The 20,162-nt window shown below is 37.2% G+C and overlaps 1 protein-coding gene across 1 annotated transcript; it reads left to right on the plus strand.

The window, feature by feature from the left end:
* Positions 1 to 1,773: 1,773 nt before the first annotated feature.
* Positions 1,774 to 18,979, plus strand: LOC135696316 (uncharacterized). The gene is made up of 5 exons (XM_065215684.2): positions 1,774 to 1,974; positions 15,218 to 15,289; positions 15,917 to 15,987; positions 17,691 to 17,781; positions 18,021 to 18,979. The coding sequence occupies exons 2-5, from the start codon at positions 15,236 to 15,238 to the stop codon at positions 18,123 to 18,125; spliced, it is 321 nt and encodes a 106-aa protein (XP_065071756.1). The 5' UTR covers positions 1,774 to 1,974; positions 15,218 to 15,235; the 3' UTR covers positions 18,126 to 18,979.
* The last annotated feature ends 1,183 nt before the right edge of the window (positions 18,980 to 20,162 follow it).

Genomic DNA, 20,162 nt, shown 5'->3' on the forward strand with positions numbered 1-20,162 from the left:
CACAATACCATCGTGCTCCTCTCGGTTATAAATAAAGTCTTTAATGAATTTTCTTCTTAAGGGATTCTCTTTTCGTTTCAAGACATTATTATTGCCAATGAAAACATTTCGGTCATGAGCACATTTTGCGTAATAAATTTTTCAAAAAGCACTTCTTGTCCTATTTCATCAACTATTTTTCAATAGCATTGTTCACCGCATAGCTTGCGACAAACAAATGGTTTAGAGAAAACCATCGATTAATTTCTTCCAACATAGATAGGAAGAAATATTCAACAATAGGCAATATTTGCGCATTAAGTTTCTTACAAGGCACAAATTGCCGAGAAAATCTCGTGGACTCCGACACAGGTTGGAAAGTGGGGACGGGGAGGGGGCAAGGGAGAATTTTGCACCCACAACAAACGATTTTGGAAAAATGCTCTATTTTTAAAATTGTTAAAATTTTTAAAATTAAAATTGTGCCTCGTGTCCATTTCTCCTAAAGTTTCTCAGTAGAAGCATCAACTGCAATTCACTATGAGCTCCAGATTTTTCTTAACATTCATAAGGCATGCTAAGATGGAGAGAGGGATCTAAATTTAAAAGTAACTGACAACCTGGTATTTTTCGAGACCACGGCGAAATTGTTGATTTTATCTGCTGTAAAAAGTTTTGCAAAAAGACAGTAATTTTCAATAGGATTTGGAGGATTGCTTTAGTGAAATCTGCCTAAAAGAGTGCATTTTCCAGGGAACTAGAAGCATCACAATTCGAAAATTTCCTGCCCCTTCGGCGGCAACCATGCTGCCGCCTCAGGTAGTAACTATATATTTTGCCCGTCCCGATATAGAGATTTGACAAGACTATTAGAAAAGTCGGTCATTATCATACAGAGTTAGATTGACAAAATGTATTGCAGAGGTTTGTGACACCAGCTAAAAAGTTTCAGGCAATAATTTTTTAATCAGGTAAATTTGCATTACACAGTCCCCCCCCCCCCCCAACGAGGCTTGCCTCGCGACGGCCCTGCCTACTAAATGGGGCAAATCGAATTTTTTTTCTGTCGGCAATTTGACACATCCAGCGTCGGCAGTTACGGAGAATATAAACTTCGGCACCTCGAAGGGTTGTCTCTAGCGCCACCCCTGCGCATAAAATACCTCCGGGGTACATTTTCACGACAAAGATTACTAATTTAGTCTTACCAAGAGGAAAAAGAAATTTGATTCATATCAAATTTCTTTTCTACAAATTCAATTTGACAAACTAAACATAAAACATTCACCTTTCCTACTCATGCCATATTAGGTTCTAAACGACAGACAGAAAAATTCAAGAATTTTATATTTAAAATTTTCTATGCAGATAATAGACTCAAAAAGTTCTTTTTAATTTATATGAAGATAAAAATTGCAAGCACATACTTTTTCAACTCATAAAACACGACAGGTCACTGCTATATTCCCCCCGAAACTGCTTAAACTAAGAGCCATATTTTTTAAAATTCTGTTGAAAAACCCCAAAAAATTGTTACGTGTTGTTGATTTATAACTCCTCTATCTACCTGCATCAGAAAAGGCACTGAAATAGTTGCGGGCCACGAGAAAATCATACATTAAAACAAGCAATTAACCATAATGAGCCCTATTGCAGCTCGCTTTTTGCCACTATTTGAAATGGCGGAAGTAAACAAATTTGCCTCACTCGGCAGTACGCAGCATGACCCGAGTTAGAAATCTAGCGCCTTCGGCGCTTCTATATCATTGAGTTCCATGGATTCAAGCCAGAGCGAGGCGACAGCCTCCTTTTGCATTCACCAAGGCAAACAAATAATTGGCGCCATTTTTTGCTCTTAGTTTCACGTTACCTGGTATACCATAAAACTTTTAATGCATCGAGAAGGGAGGAATGAATTATCTGTTAAAGATATTTCCAGCTAATGCATAAGTCCAAAAAGCCTTGGGCAATGTAGCTCTGGACTACAGAACGAGGGTAAGTCCTTGTTGAAATCAATTTATGCTGCTAATCAGGAATTCGGCACTGATGGCATACAAAAAATGTTAGCCTTTTCCCCCATATATAGAAATACCTGTCAGTGGCGTAGCTAGCGGTCATGCTTGTCATGCCGGGCATGACCATCTATTTCCAGAGATAACGTTTTTCAAAAAATTATATTTTCATAAGAATAAAGTCCTATTCTCATGATGAAATAGCTCAGGCCATTCGCCTTTGGAGCCCTATGGTTCCACGCAAGAATATGGAGCCCTCCGAAGGCGCTCTTCTATTGTCGGGCATGACTAAAACAGAGGGTTTCCAATTTAGTCATGCCCATAACTATGAGCATGACCAAACCCTGTGTTTTAGTCATGCCCATAACGCTGGTTCCCTATGTTTGGTCATGCCTAACAATCACTGATCTAAAAAAAAGACTGGATCGAGCAACCAGCGCTTTGTTGTGAAGCACCATTGAAAACAGCCGGCGCCATGACAGTGTGACCCAAACGAGCTGTGGAATGACTTGGGGCTTAGTAAAATATTACTATAAATTTCGCAACGAAATCTTCCGCTTTACACGAACGAAGGTAAGTTTCTATCAAGAAAGCAGTTTTGTTTTGTTTATTTTCTAACCAAACTGATAAACTAGAGATATTTCTAGTGAATAACCCTTTGGCGACTCAATCAGCGAAACAGAGAAATTTGATTTTATTCGTTTACTTTTAGATATGTTAACTAGATTGAGGCGGCCTAAAGCGATTTTAACTTGGGTGCTAAAAACCAAAACATGCTTATTCACCTTTGGAAAATATGGGGATTTAATTGTTGCAAATCTTACCGTGTGTGTGCATAGGCAGATAACCAACCTAGTAGATTTGGTGGTTTTTAAAAAAACCGTTTAATTTGGGCACCAGTTAAAGACAAATGTCTACTGGTGCTTGAACAAGACAAGCTTGCTCAGTTTCTTTCGAATTTTTGGCCCAGATGCTTCTTGATTTTTTGACTTTCCCAGATGGTGGAACCGTATCTTGCAATAACACTTGATGATTCCTGAAATTAAAGCAAAGACATGGCTATCTCCAACTGAGCATTCAAGCATGTGATCGTCTAGTTCTCTGAAAACTTTTGAAATATCAAGGTCTTGCAGAACAGACAAAGCAATGGCATCTGGAATTCCTTTCTGAACTGGTAGGTTCCCTTTTGTTGTTGCAAGCATTCTTTGGAATCGGCGCTCTGTTTCATTGCATATTAAAATTGTGCTGGCTGAAGCTTTAAAGAGACCACCCCTGTCTTTCATTTTCATGAAATTAGTTGGTGGGTTGCCAGAGATGGAACCAAGTGCATCACAACATGTCATGCAAGCATTCAATTTCTTAACCATCTTGACAACATAACCAGCTATGTATGAAATTGCAGCCTCTTTGTATTCTGACAACAATGCCATATTTGGTGTGTCACTGTAGTCATGGTCTTCTTGCAATGTAGGTCTTTCAGTAAGATCATATTTCTTTATAAGTGCCACATTTGTTAGTGAAAGCTGTTGTCCTGATACTGTGCATGTGTCACCAACTACATACAGTATGCTTGTTTTGTCCTGCTCATCACAGTTCCCACGACCTCCTTGTATGGCACTTCTCATTAGCAGCCTTTTATATGCTGCAGTGAATTGCTCTGTAGTTGGATTGTTGTTACAACCTCCAGCAGAACGAATAGCTCCAAAAAATAACTCTAAATGATCTTGGCTGAACTTGTACATCAGAAGGTATTTTAATGGTGCAGCTGCATCTTCAACCAGTGTCTTGAATAACATTTGTGTGCTCCTGATTGCAACTAGAAATCCTATAAAGCCAGTTTTCCTTTGTGTCTCATACATATGCTTACCTGTTGTATTTTTTAGACCACAAATGTAATCAAAGGCTTCTTCAAGAAATTGGTTCCAATAATCCTTGTTGTTGAATCTAAGAGCTGATTTGAAACCCTTGGCAAGAGGACTCCTGGAGTTGAGCACATCAAAAAGCCTATCAAAAACTCGAATAAACTTGACAGTGGCTGAGGAACCCTGAAATTGTTGCAGCTTGAGAACATTGGCACAATATTCAATAGCATCAGCAACACTAGAGCTAAACGTCTGTGCCGCAAGATTTACTTTCATTTTTTGTTGTCTCCAATGGATATGTGATGCCTTGAGTTTGTTACCAAGTCTTAAACCCTCTGACTCCTGTAGCTTGTGAAGAGCCTCTACATATTGCCATGAGATTTTGTTGTTGTTGTGATCAACAAGAATGCCACCCTCAGCAAGGGTGTTACGAACAAGCTTAAGCATATGGCAAACATCTAAGAATATGGTGACCTCATGTTGAGAATCTATGGGGTGGGGGAAACTTGGTCGCAAAGATGCAGGAACAAAACTGGCACCAAGCTCTGCTGCCATTTTGAAATGACAGGATGGACCATCAAATGTTACAGAGACAACACGAGCACCAGTATCCCACAACCTCTGGAGACATACATTAACAAGATTAGCACGTTCACTGCCACTTAGCCCATCAACAAAAAAATAGCCACAAGGAACTTTCCAGTGCCCATTGACACAAACAGCCATCAAAACCAATGCATCTTTCGCCAAAGGAGCAGTGTCATCTAGCTCAGCACCATTACCCAAGTCAACATATCCTGAGTAATTGGTACCATTCCATGTAACCTGTTTCCTAATTGACATCTCATCCAGCATTAAAGCAATTACTACCCTATTGCCCTTAACTGCTGCTGTTTCAACCTTTGCTTTTATAGCATCAAACGCAGGCTTAGTAAATCCTGGCTGTGCTGGAATTTTGCCATACCATCTTCGAATTTGAGCTTGGTGTGGGAGGGCAAGGTTAAATGCTTTCCTTACAAACTCGTAAGCCTTGGCAGAATAAAATTGCAAAGTCAAAGCAAATGATTGCAATTGGGCTGGATACTTGCACCCTCTCCTGTTTTTGCCAGAAAGAATCCTCTTCATCAATGCAAGCTGGACACCAGAAAGAGACTGTTTCAGTTGCTCTTCACAGTTTTCAGAGATGAAATTCCTCTTCCTGAGCTCCTTGACAACAGCCTTCAAAGACTTTGTTTTTGCTGCCAGACGTCTAGACTTTTGTTTGGCTACTTTCAACCTTTTGCGAAGCTTTTCAATTTCTTTTTGCTTTTTATGAAGTTCATGGTTCAGCTTCCTTGGTGACTTGACACAATAATTGCCATGATCATTTTTAAAAAATTGCTGTATTGTTGGCAAACAAATGTCATTCCCATTTTGTGGCTCTTGCAGTTGACTGCATTCTGGCTCAGGTGTTTGAAGAGAACGATTTGGTGGTTTTCTTGCCTTTGTAACCTATAGGATAGAGAGTATTGCTAAATGTTAATTATTTGTATCTAGCAAATATCATTATGGTATATTTAGTTTCATGGTAAAACCTGGTATTGATAATCTTCATTGATCTTAAAAATAAACTTGGATTCGCAAAATTTATTCATTACTGCCACTGTTTGATAATATATTAGCACACAAATATTTGCATTTAGCTGAAATTTTCACTGTTTGATGATATATTAGATCAAAATTTTTGAAGAACCAAGATGAGTCTTACATCTTATTGTAGAAAACTAAATTAAATGAAATACAATTGCCTTCTTAAGATGTTTTGGAAACTTTTTGAATCGTGTTGGCACAGCATTTGGTTTCAACTTTGTGTTCTGCTCATTCCTGTCCATGTATTCTTCACTGAAATGATCAGAGCAGATTCTTGAATATTTGGAGGGCTTCCAGTCGTCTCGATGCATGCTAACAAGCCACTGCCTTTTCCTTTCATCATCAATTGGAAATCTGTTTTAAAAATATAAAATAGAATATTTTCAAGAAAAGTGGGGAAAAGTGTTTTTAAAAGTGCAGAAGGCCCTGCCCCTCCACTTGATGTGAGATATTTTGTCCAAACCTGATAACCAACTGTTCTTCATTCATGTTTTTAAGACTTAGTTAAAAAAAGTTTTTTAAACAACCAACGCAAAGGCCATGATACAACTTTTTGTTTGGGGAAGAGCCAGCCCTGATAAATAAGTGTCATAACAGCCATGTTACAAAATAAAAGTAATTTACTTATGCTACTTAAGTTTTTTTTAGGGGGGGGGGGGGGCAAGGCCTTTACCAGATAGTGCCAAGTCACTATGCAGAACCGCCAATATAAGGATTAATTTATAGAGAAGCAGTAAAATACAAACTTACGAATGAAATGTTCGCGGAAATTGCCTCTTAAGTGTACTTTCTTCGTCATTACTCCCTTCGCTGTCACTTCGATTGACTAAATCTCCGTCGGCTTTTCTTTTTCTCCGTTTGTTACAGCCAAAAGCGCAGCACTGTGTACCTCTACTCGCCATTGCAACGTACTTACTACAATTGATTTTCCCGCGTTTTGGGTCACACTGTCATGGCGCCGATCTGAATTAATTGGCTTCAACAAAGACTTGGCGAGAACAATAGGTTGCTCTATCCAGTCTTTTTTTTAGATCAGTGCTAACAATAGGAGTGACGCAGGAGAGAACAAAGGCTAGTCATGCCATTTCGAGAGGGCATGACCATCATTTTAATCATCAGAACCGTCCGGTGTTATTTCGTGAACGCGAATGCGAGGCATCGATGGCGGCGCTGCTATGCCTAGATCCACGAGCTGGGAGGTGATTCTCTGTGAGTAAAATGCAAGGAATAGCTTATTGCCAAGCAGCCACAACTCGTGTTAATCTCCAAAACATTTTATGGCAATGACAGGGTTTTTCAGCCTTAATGGTGTTGCACTATGTGGAGAAGTGACAGGCACGAAAGGCCATTTTTGGACATAAAATCAGCGAGCAGGATCATTATATGCAACCAAACCAAACTCTCAGCCTTTTCAGTAATCAATTGTTACTAGTTGAACATTTGCAGTGAATCTTCTTGATTTAATGAATGCCAAATCTTGGTGCTGTTCACTGGAGATGGATGGAGGAGAAAGCAGTGTTATTTTCCAAACCAACAGATTTGAGAGCTTAAACTTTCCAGACATTTAGCAGCATATTCAGAAACTGTTAAGCCCTTTAAAAGCATCGTTACCATATTATGATTAGGCCAATAAGATTGTAGTTAATGGATAGGAAATGCCAAAACTTGCTTAAAGTTATTCTTCAATTTTTTGTTTATTATCATATGCAATAACACTGTTTTTACACACAATTAAAGTCAAACTCAAAGCCCTACTGACTTCACTTGTAGTTGAAAGTACCTTTTTACTACTTATAGCTGTTGAAATAAAATGACCAGAGACAAGTCAAGCATGTTGATGATCTTTTTAGTTAAACAGTTTTATTTCTTTATTATAACTTTTCATTTATTTGATAATTTACAAGATCAAATTATTCCATTTGAAACTCTTGTTTGCTAGATTTGGTAAGGACAATCCAATCATGTGGATATTTACCACTATTATATGTGGAAACATCAATGTTTTTGTTAAGCTAAACTTATTTTGCAAGGTATTTTTCTATTAAGTCTAACTTTGCAGAAAACATTTTGCAACTAGGCCTATCCATTATTTTAGCTTTCTATATTTCATATCAATATTTACATTGCATATTCATTTGCCAATTTGTTTTATTCATCTATCAGTTCTATTGGGGTTGTTAGTTAATTGCGATGGCTTTAAAATACCTTCAATAGATTGATAATAAAACTATTTGTGGAAAAGATGACCAAAAAGCTCTCATTCAGTTTCATGTGATTTATTGTTTCATTTACAAATATTAGCTTATCTCTAAAATTTACAAATGTATTTCAGCCTGCAAATTGAAAGAAAATTAGGAGAACAACACAATTTTTGATTTAAACTAAGTTTATATACTATACTAAACTAACGTTTTTAATGTCTTTTGTACAGTTCTGTTTGGAAATTGTCAGAACTCTGTCTGTATAAATTACCAACAAACCAAAACAGTGTCACAGCTATAACATAAAGGTCATTTCATGGTGTAACAAGATGATTGCCATGAAATAAGAAAAGCTCATTCCAAAAGTTAATCAAAATTTTTTTTATAAGTCACAAGCCTTAAAATTAAAATTTCCAAAAGGAACTCGTCAACTAAAAAATTGGGCGTGGTAAAATTTGGCCACACCCATATTTTTTCAAATTTGAGGGGAGGGCATGACCACTGCTATTTGGCTAGCTACGCCACTGATACCTGTATGAAAAATATAGTTTGCCTGGCGTAAATTGATCCACGTGAATAAACGTTTTTAAAGAAATGACTTGATGCACCTCCCAGTTAAAATCTTTGGCACCCCCAAAAACTTGATGGCTAAAAGTAAAACAGTAAGGTACAATTTCAGTTCATAATTTGTAAGTTTTAATCCTTTGCTATACTAGTATGCATTTGTTGATAATATTGCAGGCTTTTGAAGTCCTTTATATTGAAACTTCGAAATAGGAAAATGAAAATTTGAAAATTGAAAGTGATTGCGGTATTTGGTATGATTTCTCAAAACACTGCAATTGCTATGCCAGTTCACTGGTACTCAGAAGCAGACTGGCCCACCGAGACACTGGGGAAATTTCCCAGTGCGCCCTTTGCCTCAAGTTTTTTTTCAAAAAACTTGAAAACTTTAGAAAGACAGATAATCTTGGCACTCAACTAAAACTTACATTTTATCAAAAATATGTTTGCATAAAAAAGTTTAGCTTCACCTTCAAGTTGAGCAATATTAAAATTATTTGCAAAGTTTTCCAATTTCTAAAATTCATTGAAGACTAAAGTTTGATCAGAAAATTCTTGAAATTAAAAAACTTGAAAAGAACATATTTGTTTTAAAATGGCATTGAAAAGGCAAACATTTTACAACTTACTAAAAGCTTTTTATTTTTTTCTATGCAGAATGTTATATTGACAGCAGTAACTATGTAGCAGCCAGAAGGCCTACTTCCGCTACAAACCTATATTATTCAAGCAAGTGTGCAATACTTTAATTAATTCCATATCTGTTGAGGGTGTAATAGGGGTCTTTACTAGCTAACAAGTAGACTGTTTTGCCAACTGATTAATGACTAATAATCTTGTGTAAAACCCAAGATTTATGACAAACCATGTTTGTTTTTTGACTTACCACTAATGCAAAATATTTCTAGTGCCTGATATCCAATAACTGAGAGGGCTTGCACTTTTGAAAAGTTATACTGAGCACTACCCTGTACTCTTTTTGTTTGTAACTGGATAAAATTATCGATATGTGGCTATTGGGTATGCAAACATGCACATATTACGTAAACAAAGATGGGGGAGGGGGATTTATACAAATGTTTACTGTCATTATGGCCAATTGTAAAAATTCGTTAAATGATAATTTAGCAGGAAGGGGATCTTTGAAAATTTGCATACATTTTGATTGCATAATATATGCATATTCCCTGTGTTGTCTAGCTTGAACAATAGTCCTGTTCTTTTTGGACCAACAACTATCTTTTAATAATAAAAACTACTCTAGATATGATAGAGGACAATACTTTCGAAGCGTCCTGTGACAAGCTATTCTATTTCTCCTTGGCTGCAGAAGTTGTTTTCTTTGTAAAATATTGGAAGATAGTGTCTCGCTAACTGAAAAATGGGCTTTGTGCTTTAGTCCAGCTTTCAAAATCTACCCATCACCTGAAAGCAATACATCATTTGATCCCTAAAAATATACCGATATACCGATTCACATAAAAGAACTACCCAACAAAATCCTGTTTTGGAAACATTTCAAAAATTGGCTATTACTTAATATATAATCAATAAAATTCTAGCACTAAAACTGATAATAAAATTTACAATCTATATATATGACCCTATTGTTCCTTTTTATTTTCTTCTTTCTCTGTTCTTTACTTTTCAATTTTACAAATTTATGCTTGCTGTTGCCATTCTGTTTGGTTCTGTAGATGTTGCAAATTCAAATTACTTCCTTATTAACATGCGCATGAGGCTTTCATCTGGATTGTCCCTAAAGTATATATTAAGTCTCATTTGGAAAGAAATGCTTAAATATTTTCCGAATCTATAGATCAATTTCACCTCAAAGCAAACAAAATTCCTGTTGAATGGCACAAGAAGTACTCTGCACCAAAAACCTAAGTTGATCTAAGTATCAAGGCACTGGGCTCGAAAACCTTTCTGGTTCTCCCAGTGTCATGGGCAACTTATTTATCATTTTGATTAGTTTGAGTATATTGTAACTAAAATGTTACTTAAAAGAGCAGAAAGTCTTAAGAAATCCAAAAACTTTGACTTTTGATTTTTAAGTCATATGCCCCTCAACTCTTTCCATGCACACATACCATAAATTGCTTGTGGTGCCATGACCCACTGCACACATTATATTCATTTGCTGTGCTGACCCCCCAATTCACATGACAGATTTATGACCCTGGAAAAAAGAACGGAAAAGTAGTTAGTAGGAGCAGTATCATTTTAAAATGCAATTTTAAAATTTTGCAGTATCAAAGGCTTATCTAGAAATTTTCATATTGGAAAAATGTTTTTAAGTTCTAAGGAAGAAACTATCAAAATCAGTTGTTGATTATTTTCTTCTACTTTCTTTGTCAAAATAATTTTTAATTTTCCAGCTCATCATCATCATCATTAGCCTGTCACACCACTGCTGGCGGATGGCCTCCACATCTTTCTCCACTCATCACGGTTTTGGGCACTCTGGGTACACGTGCTGCCTGCCTTCTGCTCGATCTCATCTCTCCATCTTTTCTTTGGTCTTCCCTTTCCTCTCTTCCTGTCCCACGGAGTCCATTCTGTCGTTTTCTTAGCCCATTCGTGGTTCTTCATTCGTGATACATGTCCTGCCCACTTGCCTTTGGCTTCAATCACTTTCTCGATGACATCCTTCACCCCTGTTCTTGATCTTAAGTCTTCGTTCTTGATCTTATCTCTCCTCGTAATACCCAGCATTGATCGTTCCATGCTCCTCTGGGTGACTGCCAGTTTCTCTCTTTGGCGGTTGGTAAGTGACCATGTCTCAGCTCCATACGTCATTGATGGCAGTATGACAGTGTTCATGATCTTCCTTTTGAGACACATGGGCATTCTTTGATCTCTCAGAAACGTGCTGTACTGTCCGAATCTCTTCCAAGCAGCTGTTACTCTCTCGTCTATTTCTTTCGCCATCTCATTTCCTGGTGTTAGCAGTCTTCCCAAGTACTTGTACTCATCCACCTCCTCCAGTTGTTCTCCATCCAAAATTATTCCTTTCCTTCTCCTTTTCCTTGCTATTTCATTGCACATGATTTTGGTTTTCTTTCTGTTCATTTTCATGTCATCTTTTCTCCCTTCCTTGTTCAGATCGTTGAGCAGCTTGCTGAGATCCTCTTCCTTTTCTGCAAATAAGATGATATCATCTGCAAATCTCAGGTTGTTCATTCTCTCTCCGTTGATGTTAATTCCCACTTCAACTTCCATTCTCCTGAATATTTCTTCCAACGCTGCTGTGAACATCACTGGTGACAAGGTGTCTCCTTGCCGCACTCCCTTCATGATCTTAATCTTTCGGCTAAGTGATTCGTTCCGAACCTGAGCAGTGCTTCCATCATATGTCTCTTTCAGGATGTTGATGTACTTGCCTCTTTCATATGTCTCTTTCAAAAACAGCCTTGTGCAGTACAGAATCAAAGGCTTTTTCGTAGTCTACAAACGCCATATGAATGGGTATTTTATACTCATTGGTTTTCTCGAGTATTTGCACGACTGACTGCAGATGGTCGATGGTTGAATGACCTCTTTTGTAGGCAGCTTGTTCTGGCGGCTAGTGGTCACTCAGATTGTTATTCAACCTGTTCTTCAAGATCTTCATGAAGAGTTTGTAGACTTGGGAGAGTAAACTGATTGGTCTATAATTAGCAAGGTCTTTCTTGTCTCCCTTCTTAAATATGAGTGTTATAATGGCATTTTTCCACTCGTTGGGTATCTTTTCTTCAGTCATCACTCTATTGAAGAGTGTTCACCTCCGGCTTTGAGCATTTCAATCACAATCTGATCTTCTCCAGGTGCTTTGTTATTCTTCATACCTTTTATGGCATGCTCGATTTCACTATCAAGGATTGGTGGTACATCCTCTGCTTCTTCTTTTCTGATGTTCTGGGCTGCATCTTTGTATAGCGTTTCATAGAATTCTGCGCACCTCTCAAGAATTCTCTCTCTGTTGGTGATGGCGGTTCCATCTTGCTCTTTCAATGCTGGTATAAGAACCCTGCAGCCTTCTTTTTCTTTTGCTCTTTTCAATCCTTTCCCACTCTCAATTGCCTCCTTCACTTGCATGGTGTTGTGCTCTCTAGATCTTCTCTCAATCTCTTCCTGATGGTTTGACATAATTTGTTGTACTCTCTTCTCTCTTGGTCATTCAGATCTTTCTTTGCCATTGCTCCGTCGCTTTGATGATGTTGTCCAACCTTTGCATTAAAGTCACCCATTACGATCTTGTATTGACTTTTATTCTTCTCCATTGATTTTCCAATCTCCTCATATAGCTCTTCAACTTCTTCATCATTGTGACTCGATGTTGGCGCATACACTTGTATTACTTGTAGTTGGTATTTGCTGTCCACTTTCAGTGTAAGCGACGTCACTCTGCTGCTCTCTCCTACGTACTCTATAACTCGGTCCTTGATGTTCTTGTTGACCAGAATACCACCTCCTCCAACAGATTCATTCCCTCCTATTGTGTACAGCACATGCCCACTTTCAACTGTTTCAGTTGCTCTCCTTTCTTTCGTGTTTCTGACAGTCCAATGATGTCCCACTTGAAATCTATCAGCTCTTGCTCTAGCTCCTTCTCTTTCTCTGGATCTTTCAATGTTCTCACGTTGTAGGTGCAAATATTTAATTGTACTCTTGAAACCCGGGGATTCTTAGCACCCTCTGCCTTTCGGCTGCCGGGGACTGAGGGCCGTTGTGTGTTGGGTGTATTCATGTTGTGGGTGTGAACCATGACTCACCACGCTGGTTCAGTGCGGATTAGTGAGTTGCCTGCACCCTAGATTTCTCAGGGGTGTAGGACTATGAGGCAGGTAGTACGAGGTTACATTTTACTCATAGCAGACTTGGAACCTGACCTGACTTCGAGCTCATCTTAGATTATTTTGTTAAATGATATAGTAACAATACTGCTCTTTACCTCTATTATTTTCTTTTGTTGGTCAGCCAACATTGGCTGCATTGTGAATTCCCACATTCCTTACAATAAAAGGAATTTGGATGGTCTTAAAATGAAAATCACTGGCTTTGTTATACTCAGTTGATAGTTTGACAGTCTTTGAGAGCCCTTTGCCTATTTTCTATTTGTATTCTATGTAATATTTCCAAATATTGTTTTAAAAATGTCCAACTGCTCTCTTTATTTGTTCCCACGTAAACTTTGCCTCCATCATTTCTCACCAACATCCACCGAAAAAATTCGCTTTAGTATTCTGTACGTTATTGTTCTTGATTCCTTTGTTTAAAGTAAATATTGTCGCTACTATGTATTCGATATTTCAACATATGTACAAAAGTTTAGATTTAAACAGGAGGTATTTAGAGTTGAATCCCCGCTTATATTCTTATTTGACGCCCGAAGAGAATCACCATAAGAACCTTTGGGATTCTTTGGAATGATTTGGGGAGCGTTTTGCCCTTTTGTCGCAAGGCCCTAAATCTGAAATTGAAACTTCTGAAATAAGTTTGAAACAATAGAATTTTGACAAAAAAGTAACAGCGATAGGATTCAATTATGATAACTTTCGCGAAATCCCTAGCCTTAAAGTCGCGATAAGGTGAAGGTAATCGCTATTTTTAAAGAATGACTCACGAAAGCAATAACCTCAAATATGCAAACCTTTTTGCTATCTTAGCTGGTAACTTACTCAAAATGCTTATGAAATGAAATTTGACAAGTTTAGATAAAGGCACACTTTTCATAAGCAAAATTTGCTGATTTCAATGATATATGTTGAGGTGATTTTTATATTGCGGAACCGTCTAAAAATTTAGGTTGAATATCCCATTTTCAGGTTTTCGACTGTGACAAAGCGCCGTTATCTGTGACGTCACAAAGTTTGCAAACACGGAAGCAGTTGACGTTTAGTACACAGAGGTCGTTAATTGAACTACAGTAAAAATAGCCGTAGGTGGCCAATTTTAAGTCAGGATACATACCCAATCTTTTTTAGTGCATCAAACTGTCTTTTTTTGCAAAGTTTCATACTTTTGTACCAAAGTACGACTGAAATACGATAATACCGTTTATTAAGATCTTGGGCGGTGTACCCCAGTCTAAAAATAGAACAAGGGAGCAGTTTTCAGATGGAGTCTTTATCCTATCATTTCCTGCGTATCAGATTGCCGTCTATTCAATGTTTCCTGCTATTGTACCTACTTTCGGCATAGATATCAAAATAACGTCGTTTGTGGAGTCATGCGAAAAAATCCCCCTGTCTAAAAATAGCCCAAGGGGGCAATTTTCTGTCGGGGTCTATATCCTATCTTTTTCAGCGTATGAAACTGTCCTCTTTCGCAAAGGCTAGCGCTGTAGTATTAAAGTACGATCGAGATGCAATCAAACCGTTTTTATAAGTCTGGAGCAAAGAACCCCAGTCTAAAAATAGAAAGAGGGCAATTTTCAGTTATGTTCTATATCCTATCTTTTGTACCGCATTAAACTGCCCCATGTAATAAAATTTCGTTCTACTATAGCTACTTTCAGGAGAGATGTTGTCATAATGCGTTAGGGACTTGGGGCAAAGAGCCCCATGTCTAAAAATAGCTAAAGGGGGAAATTTTCAGTTGGGTTACTTATCTAAACTTTTTCAGCGTATCAAACTACCCCTTTTTGCAAATTTTCATGCTGGTATCACAATTTGCACAATTGTTTGACTAACAGCCCTGACTAAGAGGTATGGTGTGTTTACTGCGAAGTCGGAATCAACTGCAAACCTTGTGACGTCACTGATTCTTATGCTTTATCACTCGCACTAATTGTTTTTGAAACCCCAAAAACAAATTTTCCCGTGCAAATTTTGGAGTTAATTTTCGTTTTATATTGCAACGACATGTAGAAGTTTCAGTTTCTTAAAAAAAACTATATGTGGAATTTCGTTTCATAGGCACTTTAAATCATTCACCTTTGCAAATACCGTTTTTGTTGTTATCGAAGAAGCTTTTTTGCCTTTAGGAATCCATCGCTAACGATATGGAACAGGAAGCAAGCAATAAAAAGCGGACCCTTCCTTCGTGGATGCGTGAGGTGACACTTATTCTGATCAGTTCATTTTTTTGCTGAAATCTAGAGCTCTCCTAGTTCTTTTACGAATATTTTGAGGAGTGGATGTGCGAAAGATCTAGGAAATTTTTTAATGCTAAGATTGACTGAAAAATAGTTGATGAATGATCCTCACCTGCTGACAAACTTACAGATTATTTTCTTGGGTGCCAAATGAGATTGCTCACTACAGTCATTTTTTCCTCTAACACTGGTATGCTGTGCAGTAGAAACAACGGTAATGTGGTAGGTTTGTATAGCTGTGTGTATCTAGAGGGCTGCACCGTAGATCAATGAACAAACTCGTGAAACTTTATAAAACTAGCTCAGTGTATTTTTCTCTAAAAGGTTTTATTTGTTATATAAACCCAATTATTTGTAGATTCATAAATGTACTCGTGCAGCAAATTGAAATTAGGTAATACTAAAGTACATCTACATTTATCTGTGAAGTGCTCCCTTGTTTTCAGAGAGTCGATCAATGTGATCAAATACTCCTTAGCAACGTTAGTTAGATTGTCTTAGCAACGTGTAACCTGTTGTTGTAGACAAATTTAAATATTTCAAAATTGCTGCTTTTCTTTGACAATCAACTTATGTTGCTTCCGCTAGGCTGATGCTTCTCCATCCAATGTGAAGTCAAAGAATGGCAATTATCCTGAAAGAAGCAATTTCAAAGGAAGGTAGCCAAATGTTGTGGATATTATTTGTCACGTTCTGGACAGTTCGAAAAAACTGCATTTCTTGGATACAGGAAATAGAGATAAGCGTCATTCGACTTCAGCAGGGCCGCCGGACGCAGGTTTGAACAGGGGGGGGGGGGGCAAAACGAATAAAAAGGGCACAAATATTTTATTCCGAAAAATTAGTAAGTGCCAAAAATGGTACAGATTTCACGGTAATTTAGACAATTATAAAAATTATGACACACGTTAGACATAATAATGATATTAATTTTCTTACTTTCATATTTAAACAATTTCGTCCACCTTGGAATTCGCACCATCCCCACTTAAACACAAATTTGTTCGCCTCCATGGTTAAGTCATCTTCACACAATCGGCTGAAGGTACGGGCACATTCTTCACTCTCATAGCAAATTTAATTTGCAACATTGATAAGGTTTATCTCGTCAGTCTTATGAATGAAACAGGTTTTAAACTCTCCTTAGACTTGATCCCGGGCGGAGGGGGGACTCAGTCTGTTGGTAAAACGTATTACACGTGAGTTGCGAGAAACTCGAAAAAAACTAGAATTCTGGGACATAGAATCTTGAAAATAGGGTTGCTTTTTTAATCAGTCAGAGGAAACACAAAAGAGATTTACAGATATGATGTTACAGATAATTTTTTAGATAAATCAATGGCAGATTGAAGTACAACAAATTTTGCAATACGTCTAGTCTTGTATGTTGTTCTAATCCTAGATAAGAAATTTAAGTCTTTGTTAGCATGTATTCATTGCAAGGACACAACTTTTTCATTTCTTCATAAAAAACATTGAACACAATGTTGTAAAGAAAGGAATATGTTGCAGTTATAGTTATGATTTTGTTAATATATATGTCAAGAACCACAAGGGATTATTGTTGAAATCAAATTTAGTGAACTCTGCTTTTTAAGTTGCCTATTCATTAGTTTAAGAAAAATAATGGTTCTAGCATGAATTGGTATCAGAAATTCCTGCTCAAGCTTGAATATTATCAGTGAAAAGAGTTACACAATTTTGGCAAAGTCACTGAATAGGGTACATTTTACGCATCCCAGAATCAGAGATAGGGCTCCAGTTTCTACTTTCAAGAACACACACGATATACATTGGACCAACTGACTGTGCCCGCCGGGGACTTGACCGGACCTTTCACTAATGCGTTTGTTGCTGAAGACATACTAACGAAATTTTCTCGCGAATCTGGTAGTCTCCTTCGCAGTTGATATTGTTCATCACAGGAGCTTGCGCTTTTTGCATCAAGACCAAGTAAAAAATTAAGGAATTTTCAATGAATGGTCCTCCAATAACGTCCAGAGTTATGTTATTTTACTTAGTTTATAAAGGCAGAATATCTGGCATTGAAAAAATACACGCAATATATTTCAAAAAGGGGCACTTATTTATACTTTTTGCAAACAGGGGGGCCTGTGCCCCCGTGCCCCCCCTGGCTACGGCGGCCCTGTTCAGTAATAATCTTTTCGAAAGTATGGAACGCAGACAAATGCTGGCTAAGAAGGTTGGCTCCAACAGTTACTACGTTATATGATGTTTATTGTAAAGTTTTTACACAGAAGAAAGGCAAAAGCAAAGATAAGCAAGATTACCTGACATTCTGTAAATGAATCTGTGTAATGAATACTGTTCACTATGCTTGCTCTCAATGAATTTTTTGTAGGGCCAGCAAAGTAGGTTCAGCTATCGAAAGAACAGTATATCTTATGACATCGGAAGAATTTTTATCAACTGCCCATGACATTATTCGAGAGGTTTGTGATTTATTACCGACCATATTATAATTTTGTTGCTGACAACATTTCCAGATTAGCAGTTTCTTTCATTTAGATTTTTTCTAAGAAATAGAGCATCTTTTGTTTCACTGGCGGACATTTTTTCTTGATTCGTAGGAAATTTGATTTTAGAATTTGGCTGCGTTGAAAAAATTCTTTTCTAGCCTCTTTCTGATTATCGCACTTTGATTTGTCTTTCGATGTTACCTGTTTTCTAGAATGAGATGATTGATAATGATGAATCAACACTGGCGATGAAACGTGTTGACGAACAGCAAGACAATCCTGTAGTTCACGCTTTGGCTGGCAATAAGCTTGAGTGACAGTGTACAATTAAGCACAGTTGTTCCATTGTTACCTGCTCTGTAAATACAATCATTGAATACAGTTTATTAGTATTCAATGAAAATTAGTTGCGCTCGATTTTGTAAAGAGTTGAACCTACTTTACACATTATTGCTGACATACAATATGACAAGTAGCAATGCATACGTAGGATCAGTTTATCTCAGCCTTGATAAGAATATGATTGTTTTTGTTTTGCATGTAAAAAGAAAGAAACTTAGTTGAAACTATATAATAAGATATCGACTGATACTTAAATGTGCAAGTAAATTTTAACGAGGTAAACGAAACTGTCAGTCCCCTTATAAAACATTTTCATAAATGAAATCGTTAACATTGATCAAATTCAACTGTGTTACGATGCCGTGTAACGATACTAATACAATTTGATAGAAGGCCATGATAAGGAAAACATGGCCGCTAAACTTTAACAGGAAATAAATGTAAAAAATATCAGTGGTTTCAAGACAACTTCAGTGTAGGCAAATGCAACCTAACGGTGATAGAAGCAAGTCCAAACATTGCTGAAATTTTTTGTGTGATTGTAAACAAACAGATAATAAAAGAAGAAGAAAAGTGAAATTGTAGTAAGTAACAATAGACAACAAATTAAAATTTGACGACAACATTAGATATATGCAAATGGTAGGTAAAGAGATTTAGCAAGTTAATATATTGCTTAAGCTTTAAAAGCACCTTATTTTAATGCAGATAAACGGACACTGTTCATGAATAATTTTGCTATGCCATTTTTCCAAATTACTATCTCTTCATGTAGATTCATTGCAGTAATAATAAACATTCATGAAAGAGCACTGTGAATAGCCAATAACGATTTGTCATTTAGCTTTTAGCAATTACTTTTTAAAGATAAATACAGAGTAGAAGAGCCTACTGATTACGGACCCTGAGATGCAAAGTTTTGGTTGTTGAGCTAGCAATGACTTCAATTCCAAACACAGCATAGATATATGTATAAATGCATGCATGGATATGAAACATTAGTATACCTATATTGGTACCCGCCCCTTTCCAATGGGTACACAACTCATACACGAAACTTGGTCACAGGTCTCCCAATGGTAAAATATTGTGCGACAACACCCAATGATCTTAGGCTGAGGTTGGCACATTTTCTTAGTTTTTTGACAAATTGTGCTTGTCTTTTATCTATGTTTTTAATCAAATATTGAAAATTAAACAGAAAAATGCAAGAGGTCGTGTGCCGGACAACCACAATTGTGGTCAGAGGTTCTTGGCTGTCTTTTTTGTCAATTGGAAAGACAAAGATAAAAGGGTTGTGGATGGTATATTTTGACAAAATGAAAAAGGTTTTATAGACTATTTTTGATGGCCCATATCTTACAATTAATTTTACGAATGTAATACCGCAACTGCTTGTGTATGTTTTCACATCTTTCAACTTTCTATCAATTGCAAAATTAAACGAGGGAATTTTTCTAGGGAGCATATAAATAGACAGAAGATATTGAACAGACGAGCTTCATACCGAACTTAGTCTTCTGGTGCTTCTCTCTAAAGTAAATTGCCCCCTTCGGCTATTTTTAGACTGGGGTACTTTGCCACAAGACTCTAGCGGCGATATTACAATATCTCTGCTGTAAGTAAGTACAGTAACATGAAACATTGCAGCAAGGGGCAATTTGATCCGCTAAAAATGATAGGATATAGATCCCAACTGAAAATTGCCCCATTGGGCTCTTTTTAGACCAGGGTACTTAACCACGTGACTACGCTAATGACGTTATTTCGATATCTCTGCTGAAAGTAGGCACAATGGCTAAGTGGCAATCTGATACGCGGAAAACGATAGGATATAGACCCCATCTGAAAATTCCCTCCTTGTTCTATTTTTAGACTGAGGTACTTTCGCCAAACCTTTATGGACGGTATTATCGTATCTCAGTCGTATTTTGGTACAACAGCATGAAACTTTCCAATCAAGGGCAGTTTTATGCGCTGAAGAAGATAGCACATTGACCCAAAATGGAAAA

Source organism: Rhopilema esculentum, chromosome 14 (assembly GCF_057945365.1).
Source record: "Rhopilema esculentum isolate cy_ngs chromosome 14, ASM5794536v1, whole genome shotgun sequence".
Lineage (NCBI taxonomy): Eukaryota > Metazoa > Cnidaria > Scyphozoa > Rhizostomeae > Rhizostomatidae > Rhopilema > Rhopilema esculentum.

Excerpts from the sequence above, each read along its gene's own strand:
- LOC135696316 (XM_065215684.2), top strand. The coding sequence starts at position 15,236 with ATGGAACAGGAAGCAAGCAATAAAAAGCGGACCCTTCCTTCGTGGATG. Across the intron at positions 15,988-17,690 it reads AGAAGCAATTTCAAAGGAAG|GGCCAGCAAAGTAGGTTCAG; the intron begins GTAGCCAAATGT and ends AATTTTTTGTAG. Across the intron at positions 17,782-18,020 it reads CCCATGACATTATTCGAGAG|AATGAGATGATTGATAATGA; the intron begins GTTTGTGATTTA and ends CCTGTTTTCTAG.